At 39.7% G+C, this 12,966-nt stretch overlaps 1 protein-coding gene across 1 annotated transcript; it reads right to left on the bottom strand.

Moving 5' to 3' along the window:
• Positions 1-6,304: 6,304 nt before the first annotated feature.
• On the bottom strand, positions 6,305-12,598 carry LOC116045216 (testis-specific serine/threonine-protein kinase 1-like). The gene is made up of 2 exons (XM_031292745.2): positions 12,296-12,598; positions 6,305-7,036 (listed from the first exon to the last, which is right to left on the bottom strand). Exons 1-2 carry the CDS (start codon positions 12,548-12,550, stop codon positions 6,317-6,319), a joined length of 975 nt encoding a protein of 324 aa, XP_031148605.2. The 5' UTR covers positions 12,551-12,598; the 3' UTR covers positions 6,305-6,316.
• Between the last annotated feature and the right edge of the window lie 368 nt (positions 12,599-12,966).

Here is a 12,966-nt window from a genome sequence, read left to right as displayed (position 1 = left end):
GTAGGGTACCTGTAAGAAACGCAAAGTCTGTCACAATAGGACAAATCAAACTTCCGGTCATCGAAATAAAAGAAAAACTGACGCACATGCATTCAACCAAAATCCAAGGGAAGGGAACAGGGAAAGACAGGAGAAGAGAAGCAAGAGCAAGGAAAAGTATGGAGAAAAAAATTGTTCTAGAGATGCTTTAATTTTGCTGTTTTATTTTATTAGGCTGTGTGTGTTATTTGAAGACATTACATGTTGCTCAACTTCTTCAATGTCTTTTGTATCATAAGATAAGGTGTCCCATTTTGTCAATGAAGGTGTCCCATTTTTGAAAAAGTGTTTTAGGACATATTGTGTTTGAGATGGAACCATTCATATTGTGTTTAATTGTTATTATTATTTATTTATTTTTTTTTTTGCATGTTGTTGTTTATAGAAATATAACATGTTTGGAACTTAGACATTTGGAAAATTCTGCAAATTTGTTCCAGAATTCAAATTTTCAAAAAAATGTCCCAATTTAACAATACTTACCCTACAATAATGTTTGGTGAAAGTTGCCAGATTATTGCCAATAAAGTGATTGGCTAACACAATGATCAAATAACCATCTTTCAGGGGCGGCCTCTAGCTACCCAGTAAGAGCATTCGGCGCGGGTTTGAATCTGACCTGCTGCCCTTTGCTGCGTGTCATCCCCCATCTCACTCCCCATTTCCTGTCTATCCACTGTCACTGGCTAATAAAGGGAAAAGCCCCCAAAAAATTATCAAAAAAATAACCATCTTTCAGCAACTGCACTTTCCCAGGCTACTCTTAATCAGACACATGTGACTCCAGTTAAAATGTCTCCATTTTATTGGTCATCCCTCAGCTTAATGACAGTTGGCAGCCACTTGGTGGAAGCATTTCCCCAGTGATGTTAGTAAACCATCAGCTTGATCCTGAGTTTATGAAGTGGTAGCCTACTTTATACCAATCCAACTGGTTACTTCATCTATTCTTGTTACTTCTGCCATTATTACAGTTTTTTCTGATGGCTTAGGCACATTTTTTGTAACTATTGGCTATTTTTGCAAAACTCTACACACAAATAAGAAAACCTTTCACCAAATCAGCAAAACATTGTAGTTCTCTTGCAAAAGCTAATAAACCTTGCTTAACTCTTCAAACCTTTGTAAAAATGCTATTTTCTTATCAAACTGTTAACACAAGCACATTATGGCATGATGGCATGAATAAAGAACACATCTGGCTTTTGCTTTCTCTGTGCACAAGGTAGACTATGTCAGTTTGAGGTCATACTTTTGTCATAGTTCTGTAAACATATAGGGATCCAAACTTCAAGTATTGGTGTTTATTTACACACATCAAAACAAACATAAGTTTTTTTTCCAAGTCAAAACACAAAATAGTAATTTCACTGAGAAGAAAAAAAAAAAAAATATCAGTCTACATCGTGTCATCTCTCTGGGTCCGGTCACAAAATTCCGTCTACGTCACATGCAATGTCCTTTAGTCCAAGGCACCGGGGAAAATATCTTCTGGAATGCCGTATCCAGCCCTGACATGATGCCTGGTCAATATCCCCACATGCCTCCTCCATTGCTTGTAAAAGGGCTATGCGTTGATGGGGATGACGGTCATAGACCTTCCAGCGCCAGGCAGAGAATAACTCTTCAATTGGATTCAAGAATGGAGAGTATGCGGGGAGGTTGAGTACAGTGAAGAGTGGGTGATCTGTAAACCAGTTGCGGACCAAAGCAGCCCTATGGAAACTAACATTGTCCCATATGATGACGTATCTGGTCTGCTCTGGTCTCTGAACATTAGTGAGCATGTCATGTAAGGTGTCCAGGAATGTAATGATGTGTGCAGTGTTATATGGGCGTAGGGTTGCATGATGGTGAACAACACCATTTTGAATTATAGCTGCATACGTAGTTATGTTACCACCACGTTGTCCTGGTACACTGATTATGGCAAGGTGTCTAATAATGTTCCTGCCACGTCTCCTTGTTTTAGTGAGGTTAAAACCTGCCTCATCCACAAAAAGCAGCTCATGACCCATGGCATCTGCCTCCAGCTCCATCACTCTCTGGACAAGACAAAACAAATGCAGCACAGCAGGCCCATGCACAGCACTACAGTATAAACTTCAAGATTCAGTACAAATTATATTATATTATATCGCAGTTGTTTCACACGTTCACTGTTTCTTTCAAAAGGGACTCTGTAGATTTGTGTCATTCGGATTCTGTTGCGGTCAAGTACGCGACATAATACAGAAATGCTCACATTGTGTATGTTTTGGAAGGTGGTGTCATCCTCAGTTATGCGCTGCTGTATTTCTCGTAGCCTTATGGAATTATTTGCAATCACCATATTGACTATATGGGTCTCTTGTTCTGCAGTGAACATTCTTCCTCTGCCCCCAGCATCTGGACGTCTAGCAATTCTACAATCTACAAGAAGTAACAATTTCAGTATTTTTACATGTATGGTATTGTTGTGTTTCTCATTAGAGTATGGCAGTGCTACAAAACTTAGTGCAAAGTGACTGTACTAACCGATTCTCATTTCGAAATGTCCTTATGATGCTTGCTACAGTGTAGCGGCTCAAGTTAGACTGAACCCTTTGGCCAGCTTCCCTTAGGGTCATTCCATGGTTAATTACATGCTCCACTATTGTAGCTCTGATGTCATCAGTAATTCTATTTCTTACTCTTCTTACCCTTCCTCTTCCCCCTCCTCGTCCTCCTCTTGCTCCTCCTTGTCCTCTTCCTCTGACTTCACCTCCTTGTCCTTGTCGTCCTCTCCCTCTCGCTTCTTCACCTCCGCGTCCTCGTCCTCTTCCTCCTACTTCTTCAGCTCCACGTCCTCTTCCTCGGCCTCCTCTAATTCTCACTCTTCTCACTCTTCCTGCTCCCTCCATTGTACTCCACACGGACAGCTCACCTGTGGCTTATTTATAGTGCTTAGGCTGATTGCAAAGTGAACTAATTATCTAAAACAGTTTTCACATGTGACAGTGTGCCAGACAGTTGACAAAATAGTGTCAATAATAGCCATACATGTGTATAGTTTTGCTAGGAGTGTGTTGATGATTTGGAAAATGAGTGTAAAGCAGTGAGTTGTGTTTACAGTTCCGCAAAAAGAGTGCTGTGCAGTGGATTGTACCTACAGTTTTGCAAAGTGTGTGTTAGAAAATTGCAAACTGAGTGCAAAGCAGTGTTTGTGCTTTTAGTTTTGCAAACTCAGTGAGTGGTTTTGCTATAAGTATTAATAGTTTTAGAAATTGTGCTATGACAATCACAGTTAGGGTTTAAGCATTCAGAAAAAACTGTAATATTAAACACAAAATAAAGAAGATAAAATCGAACAACAATTTAAGGAAGTCTGCCACAAAAGATTGTTTTGTAAATACATTCAAAGACGGTCGGCTGTTTTCCACTTGCATACTGGAATATGACATGTACTCACACCCTGATCAGATTAATGGATTATTGCTTTATTAATTAATTTGTTCAAGCTTTATTTATACTCGAGAGATCATTGAGCGGCGACCCTCATTTACAGTGGTGCTCATAAGTTTATGAACCCATGCTAAAGTTGACTAAAAAGAGGAATAAAAAATCATCTTTTGGAAATTAATCTTAATGCCTTAATTAATAAAATTAGGAAAAATCCAACCTTTACGGACACCAATGTTCTTTGTGAATTAATAATGTATCGTCAATAAATAAATGTTCTTCCTTAAAATACAGGGGGCAGAAGTAAGTACACCCCTATGTTAAATTCCCGTAGAGGCAGGCAGATTTTTATTTTTAAAGGCCAGTTATTTCATTGATCCTGTATACTATGCATCCTGATAAAGAGATGATAGAGATATGGTTTTATGGAAAGTACCCCATGCCAATCTCTAGGTATGGTGTAGGGTATGTGATGATGTGGGCTATTTTAATTCCAAAGGCCAAGGGAACTTTATCAGGATGCATAGTATCCTGGATCCATGAAATAACTGGCCTTTAAAAATAAAAATCTGCCTGCCTCTATGGGAATTTAACATAGGAGTGTACTTACTGTACTTATGCCCCCTGTATTTTAAGGAAGAACATTTATTTATTTACGATACATTATTCATTCACAAGTAAAATTAGTGTCCTTAAAGGGTGGATTTATCCTATTTTTTTTAAATTAAGGCATTAAGATCAATTTCCAAAAGATGATTTTTTTATTCTTCTTTTTAGTCAACTTTAAATAATTTATTATAAACTTATGAGCACCACTGTACAATGGCATTGAGTCAAATTACGAAGACAAAAACAAAACAAAACAACAATAAATCTTTTAGAATTGGGAAAATAATTCAATGAATAAATTAGGATAGGTAAGATGCAAAAGAAAGTCCAATTATGTAACTCAATTACAAGTAGACTTTTGGAGGTTTAAAATCAGATTTCTAAATTGTCCAAAAGGCACAAGTGGATTGATTTCAAGAAAGTGCAGTAATTTGTTCCAGGACTCAGATGCCCTAAAGTTAAACTCAGTTTTTCCACCGTAATAACACATAATAACACTAAACGATTAGATAAGTTTGTTATTTAGCTGCAGCAGCAGGACCATACTGTTGGAGCAGCTTCACCAACAAGACCATGCTGATCGTATGACATCACCAGCAAGACCACCAAAAAACAACAACCGACCAGCACTCTCTAACCTGAATTCACAAGCATTTTGTGAGAAAAGGGTGTGAATCTCCCACAAATTGCACCAGAAAATCTGACAATTGTTTATTACTCATAAAAGTCTCCTCTATAAAATATAAAAAAGTCCTAAGAGATCCAAGTGGTGGAAAGTAATGAAAAATACTGAAATTGATGATGACAATTTCCCATTGCAGCCCATGTTAAGTGGAGACACTGCAGGTGAATAAGGAAAATATTTTAACTAACAGATATCACCATGAAACTTCCCCCAGTTGATTATTTACATTATACCAATGCATGGGAAAATAGGTTCCAAATTGAAAAATACGAAACACCTTTATTTATTCAAATTAGCACATATATAATTAGATGATGTCTCATTTGCATAATGAAATTCCCCTCCTATTTGCGCTTATTTTCTAAAGAACACCTTTATAACTCTTAGATATTTACCCCTTTACGGTATTCATAGAGGTCTCATAGAGCACAGGGTTTTTTTTGTATGCTGACGACCGTTTATTATTCATGTAAGACCCAGTGTCAACCGTCCAGCATGCAGTGGAGACAGACACGGATAAAGACACGGACGAAACAATTGCTGCTGGCCAGTTCTCCATCGTATACAGATCACCAAAAGCATATAGGCAACGATAGCTGGAGAGCCATCCTGCAAATGCCAACGTTTCGGGACTGATTGGTGGGGATTCCTATGGAGGGAGTAATTACTTAATTGGTTTGTTTTTTGGTTGGTTTCTTGCTTGATTGATTGATAACACACAAGTGACTGGCTGATTACACTCCATCAGTATCTGCCTCTGTTTCTGATTGGTGTATTGCCATTAAGCTCTTTTTTGGCAGTTTGGACCCCTCTCGCTCTCTTTTTTACTATTAAAAAATAAAAACTACCTCTGTGTCACTCACACACACACACACACACACACACACACACACACACACACACACACACACACACACACACACACATGTTTGTTTCACTATCTTTGTGGGGATCCGTCACTGACATAATGCATTCCTTAGCCCCTTACCCTAACCTTAACCATCACCACTAAATGCCTAACCTTAACCCTTATCCTCACCCTAACCATAACCTAATTCTAACCCTAATCCTAAAATCAAGTCTTAACCCTCAAACAGTCCTTTAACCTTGTGGGGTCCAGCATTTTGGGCCCCACAAGGCTGTGCAGACCCCACAAGTATACTGTATTTCCCAGTTTTTGGACCCCACGAATATAGTAAAACAAGCACACACACACACACACACACACACACACACACACACACACACACACACACACACACACACACACACACACACCTTCTTCAACCTGGACTGAGCTGGATTTTCAAAATTAAAGCTACTGGACGCTAACAGAACCTTACTGAGGTGCCCTAGAGTATGGTGTATTTTCAAAATAAAAGTCCTAAAAGGTAACTTAATTATTATTCTTCAGTTCTTCTTCTTGTCAGCTGACGACCCTGGGTCATCACACCTGCAATTGAGGAAACTCAAACACTTTGCAGCTGGTTACTTTAAAACAAAAAAAGTGTTAATAAATGTATTTATTTAGAGTTTGGTCAGCTTCTAATTTCCAATGTAACATCAATGTCTTGGGGCAGCAGTTGATGGTCCCTCCCCTGGTTCTGAATTGTCTTTTGAAAGTTTCTCCTCTTCTTTGGCCTTTTTATCTGGAGGTCCTTTCTGCCCGGAGCCAGCGTTTGATGTGGGGGTCTCATTACTGTCCTCCATTCTCACTTCCTGCAACATCCAGTAACTCTGTAATATGCTGCTGATTGTAATTCGCTGCTCCACAACAGGGTGCAGAATGCTCCGGATAAGGTCTTGTGCCTCAGACGAAACAGACGGAGTGTGTGGGAAGTTGATATTATGCTGGATTTGAATTCTCACCATCCTCCTAACGTTGCTGGAATCATACGGCATTGCTGCATAGAGCATCATATACAGCACAACACCCATACTCCACACATCAGACACTTTGGGGTTGTACGGATAACTTCTCAAAATCTCAGGCGATGCATAGGACGAGGTGCCACAGAAGGTTTCACTCAGCACCAACCGCCCGTCTGCGTAAGTGAGCCTCCTGCTGAACCCAAAGTCACACACTTTGAGGTTGAAGTGTGTATCCAGCAGCATGTTTTCACATTTAAGGTCTCTGTGGGCCATGTCATTGTTGTGAAGGTATTGGACGGCCTTGCACAGCTGTGTGAAAAGCCTGCAGCTTGAATGTTCAGGTAAGGCTCCCCTGACATTGATATGCTTCAAGAGGTCTCCTTTAACACAGAGCTCCATCACCACATAGACCTAGAGATACAAAAGTGCATGGTGAAATATAGGAATGTGCAATAGATAGAATAGATTTAAATTAAATAAGAAGAATCTGACCTAACAACACAAATGGTAGCACTTTTACAGCCAAATTCCACCGGGCGTGTCTGCGCTGTGTTCCGCCGGCACCGTGGTCACCACCAGAAATCACGCCCATTCAAGACAATGCTTGTTATTTCACCAGCCGCGACGCAGCGCGTTCCAGAAACGCGTCCCAGAACTGCGTCCCAGAACTGCATCCCAGAAGCGCGTCCCAGAAGCGCGTCCCAGAAGCGCGTTCAAGAAGCGCGTCCAAGAAGCGTGCGGGAGGTGGCTAAAATACGCGCTAGGTCTATTTTTCACGCATTTTCATGCCGCGGGGGGTTCAACAGGCCGGGCAGCAAGTGGAAGGACGAGAGCATCCAGTCAATTTACCCAGGCTCCCAGTGTGGTATGGTGCGTGGTGGAGGACGGAACAAAACCGTACTGCAGATGGAATGCGTCAATTCGGCGCCTGGTGGAATTTCGGGGTTATGCCAAGATCAGACTACACGATTTTTTTGTCTTTCACGACAGTCACTATGTCAGACTAGACAGACATGTTGCCAAAAATTCTTGCTGTGTCTTGGACAGAAGAGCGGAAACACTACAAGTATGACACCATTCAGCCCCCAGACCGAGTATCGCGTGCTGTCGTGAAGATCATGCGCAAGTTCATAGGTCGACGCTTTGGTGGAGCAGCAGTCTCTCAAAAACTCCCGAAAATCTTTTAAACTGACCATTGTCGATCTGAAATAATATGCATAATACAGATTTACAACTGCATAGCCCATTTCTCGCTTAAAATGTTTTCAGAATCAGGTTTCGGTGAACTATTTTCGTAAAATAAGAGATCGTATTCCGAACAAGCCGCCATTATGGTCTGTTTTGAAATCCGGGAGCCCCACGTGTAGCATTCGTCCAATCAGGTACAGCCATCACGGTTATAAGAGGGTGGAGCCTGTTTTCTTTGCTTGTCAGTGGTCAAAGTGAAGAGAAACAATTAACCACTAGTGGCTAGCCCACTAGCGTGCAATGCTGGGATCCCTGCCGTGAAAAAAGCCTATATGGGGACTGTGTGCTCTAGACAGCAGCAGTAGCGTCTCTCCTTCCTTTCGCCATGTTTACATATGTGCGCCAGAGAGGCAGAGAGCACTCTCTCTTCCTATTGGTCAATGTAAAGGAACACGTCGTAGAACATGTCACTGTAGGCGGAAAAAAAACCCCCAAAAATTCTGACATGCTAAACTTTCTGCGTTGTGGTTGTGAAGTGTCCCAGACATTAGATTGCTGATCTTTAATTTTGTCACACTACAAGAGGTAAAGACACATTATTGGGCACAATTTTGAAGGTTTGCCTGCGGCGTGTCTGTCGGGTCAAAATTGGGCTGAATTTGTGTAGTCTGATCCTGGCATTAGCCATGCTAGTGGTGTGGCTCTAGAGATGGCAATGTCTGTTGGGTTGTCCACCATATCTCATACTGATTGTGGTGATCTTCTGACCTTCTCTCTAGCTCCACCAGCAGGTTGACATTTTTGGCTTTTAGTGAAAGATTTCAACAACTATTTAAAGGATTGCAATGAAATTTACTACAGACATCCATGTTCCCCTCAGGATGAATAGTAATGCCTTTGGTGATACCCTTTTCATCTAGCACCATCATCAGCTCAGAACTTCAATTATCTTTATTTATGACAAAATACTGTATCATATAGCAAAACAAATGCCATTTCCACCAACCTCAGCTGTACTTTGTTAAGTGCAAATTAAGGGCTGCCAGAATGCTAACATTCTTAAACTAAGATGGGGAACATGGTACATATTATCAGCAGCGTCAGCAACTTAGTCATTTGGAGTATGTTAGCAAGGTGATTTAGCTCAAAGCATTGCTGGGCCAAATGCAGCCGCACAGAGCTGCTGTAGCGGCTGTAGACTGTTGTCTTGTTTAGGCGACAGCAGTATATTGTCATTCAATGGACTTACTTTAATTATACCATTGCTGCCACAAATACCTAACAAATCCTCCAAATTAAACAAGAAAATAGGTTGTTGGTAAGCATTTTCTGATCTAACGCCACTATCTTGGTTAGGATTAGAAAAAGATCATGGTTTGGCTTAGAATTACTACTTCATTAAAGTTAGAGGACTTTGTCATCATGACTACAATTTTAACCATGTGGTTAAGGTTAGGGAATGACCACTGTCATGGTTAAAAGAAACCAATGTTGACTTTTGGTTGTAAACGGGAAGTGAACAGCGATCTGACGTTAAAAAAGCATGAGGTTTTGTTGATCCATCCATCCATCCATCATCTATCCATCCATCCATCCATCCATCCATCCATCCATCTATCTATCAATCCATCCATCCATATATCATCTATCCATTAAAAGAATCTGTCCTATCAGCAGTCTGTTGTTATAGCCATTTTATGTCTCAGCCATTTCAAATGTAACTGGCTCTTCCCATGTATTAATATTTACATGTATTATTTCTGAGCACCTTTAGCTAACTCTGTGTAGATACAGATGTATTAAGTAGTAAGTAAATACAGTATCAGTCATCCAAATGTATATGGCTACTATTGATGCCAGTTAATTGGTAGGCTCCAATTAGGAAATATTACATTGACATAAAGGTCAGAAATAGTTTGGAATGTTTTCTTGATTGAAATCCAGCTTTTATTTGAAGTTTATTCAGAGATCAAAGGTCGGACAATTGAACCATGCCCTTTTCTTGGACCTTTTGGTGTACTATCAGAGGATCTTCTGGCAAGGCGTCTCATTCTTTGGCAGGTGGATTTGCGAGGTCATGCATTTTCTCAAAATAGAGAAGACAAGACACACACTGCTGGGATCCACTGGGAAATTTGATGTAGTGTGGCAGCCTTTTATTTCTTATGTGGAACAATTAACTTTTCCCTGTACCTATTGAAAATGTGTATTTTTGTCATTTGTTTGCTTGTTTGATTTAGTTGTATTTATTTAGTTTCTTCTCAATTTATTATATCTGTGTAATCCCTGTTGTGTTTCTATACTGTGTATGTATGTAACACTTAATAAAAACACATTGACCAATAAAACCCAAGTTGTATTTTATGGGTCTAACACAAAGCTATCTATATCTGTTCTATCTATTTCACAAAAGTATTTACATTTGGTTTTACACTGGATGCCAGCAGCGGGGCCTACAGTGGCAATTGGTAGAGTTTGTAAAGACTGCTCAAATTTCTATGTTACATTTTTTTTTTTAAAAGATGATTTTTTTGGGCTTTTCCGCCTTTAATTTTGACAGAACAGCTAGGTGAGAAAGGGGAGAGATCACAGATCGCATTTGAAGCCTGGATCTCTGCGTCGAGGCATAAACCTCTCAGTATATGTTCGCCTGCTCTACCCACTGAACCAACCCGGCCACTGTTACATGTTTTTTCTACCGCCATTTATACCCAAATTTATTTAAAAACAGCGGTTATTGGGCTAAAAATACCAATAATAGCAATAGCTTCTCTGCTGCAGCCCGACTGGCAGAAAGAATCGTGCTGTGATCACAAAAGATGTTTCTCATTGAAATACATTAATTTAAAAAACGTGCTGATCATCACGAAAAAAACTAGTGTCCATGTACACGAATCAATAGATTAAATTTACGTGAACATTTCACAAACTGCAGTGAGACTGGGTTGTCATATATGTAGGCCTTATGTATGCTCACAGAATATTCAAAGTAACATAACATTTCAACTATGTACCTGAATGAATCAAATAATTAAACATGGCTTGTATTTGGATTCCACAATCCAAAAGAAGAAGTTTAAAAAGTGTATATAAAAACTGGGTAAATGTTAATAGTTGGGCAGAAATGACCGAGGCCAGGTGGATAAAGAACAGGTGGTTAGTAAAAAAATGCAAGTAAGATTTGCATTGGGCCATAAAGAATTATCTTTCTTTAAAACATGGAGGTTGTGTATATAATGGAAGGGTCCCAGATTAATGTTAAATTGGTCTGAAGTGTCTATGAAAACAAATGAAAAAGCTAAATCTAAACATATTGCATGCATTTTTAAAATGGTCACTATGAGTTCAGGAGTTTCCTGTTTACTGTCAAGTCAGGTGCCATGTAGGCTTTCATTATGGGATCAGGAGGTAAAACTAACACCTGTAGAACACCAATCAAGTTTCATCTTGCACTGCACAGCTAATGGTAAAAACTGATAAAATGTTAATGCGGATGAACCTCGCTGAATGTTTGAGTGTTGAACTTAGACTTTCTCAAATATCATGAACAGTCCTGCTGTATTGACTATGAGCAGATCATGTTCATTTTATCTGGCTTAAAGGACAATTCCGGCGCAAAATGAACCTAGGGGTAAATAACACATGGGTACAGAGTCGACTGTTCTCTGGGATATGTTTTCATGCTAATCGAATGTGACCAGTTTTAGCACAAACCGCTAATTAGCTTGTAACGCTAGTAGTCGGGGCACTGGTAAAGTAAAAATAAATCACTATTTTATACCACTCACAAGGCTGAAAATAGCACCACACTTCCACGGTACCATAATGAGGGTCCCTACATGTAAACCAAAGCATTGAGAACTTTGTAAGTGTACAGACAGTTTATAAGATAGCCTATAAGATATTAGATAGTTTATAAAGACAGTACCGTTCGTGTATACAGACAGGTGCCATCTTGGGAAAACAGTCATGACCAGTCGAATCACGATAAACTATTTTTTTAATAAACTGTACGCTTACAAACTACTTACTACTAGACTATTAGCGGTTCTTTTTAATAAACTGTACGCTTACAAACTACTTACTACTAGACTATTAGCGGTTCACGCTAAAACTGGTCACATTCGATTAGCATGAAAACATATCCCAGAGAATGGTCGACTCAGTACCCGTGTGTTATTAACCCCTAGGTTCATTTTGCGCCCGAATTGTCCTTTAACTACTCCATTTCCGATAACATTTGAGTAGGGCAATGAACAGTATGGGTAGGGGAAAAAATCAATTCAGCATAGTATCGCGATATTTTCTGTGGCAACACTATATCGATACACAGACGCCAAGTATCAATCTTTTATTATATATGTGTTGGTCAGCTTATCTGCTTGACAATCCCATTTTCAATCAATAAAATTGAAGTGAGATGAAAAAACAGAGCAGAATATTAAATAAATATAAAATTATTAAATACAAAATATTGATTACCTTGCTTGTATGTGATTCAAAGATGTCAAGAGTCTTGATAATGTGAGGATGGTTCAAAGACCTGATGATCTCCATTTCCCGAGACAGAAACTTTTCCAAGTAACTAGGATTAACCTTCTTTTTGTCTATAACCTTTATGGCAACCCTTCTCTTTAGTCGGCTAGAGTATGCACTCACAACTTTGCCAAACATACCTTCTCCCAGGTTGCATTTAAAGCTATAACCTCGGCTCTCCATTAGCCTTTTATTCATCATTAAAGTAAGGATGACCACAGTAAGTTGACTTACCGGAATTCCCTTCACAACCTGATCTAGTTCGGTAAGGAAATGCCACTTGGTCAGATTGGAACAGTTTATTGAATCAGAACATTATGACATAATTTTAGAAGCAATAATTCTGAGAACCTTCCATCGGAACTCTATGTACTATGTCAACGCATTCTAAAGGTATTTTCACACAGGGAACGATTGTCGTGCCTTGTAATTCATTTTCAATGAGAGGCGAGTGGGTGAAAGGATGGGTGCGGGCAATCTGACAGCCAACGCGACAAGCGGGCGCAATCCCGTGAAACTGTTGCATTCATGCTCGTCGCATTCACACCTGCCTCCTGCAACAGTTGAATTGCCTTGAACTTTTCCCTACGCGAGCGACACAAATCAATGAACAAGAG

The sequence above is a fragment of the Sander lucioperca genome, chromosome 3 (genome assembly GCF_008315115.2).
Source record: "Sander lucioperca isolate FBNREF2018 chromosome 3, SLUC_FBN_1.2, whole genome shotgun sequence".
In the NCBI taxonomy this organism is placed as follows: Eukaryota; Metazoa; Chordata; class Actinopteri; order Perciformes; family Percidae; genus Sander; species Sander lucioperca.
Note: the sequence above shows the minus strand (reverse complement) of the source record. Positions and strands in the feature narration are given on the sequence as shown.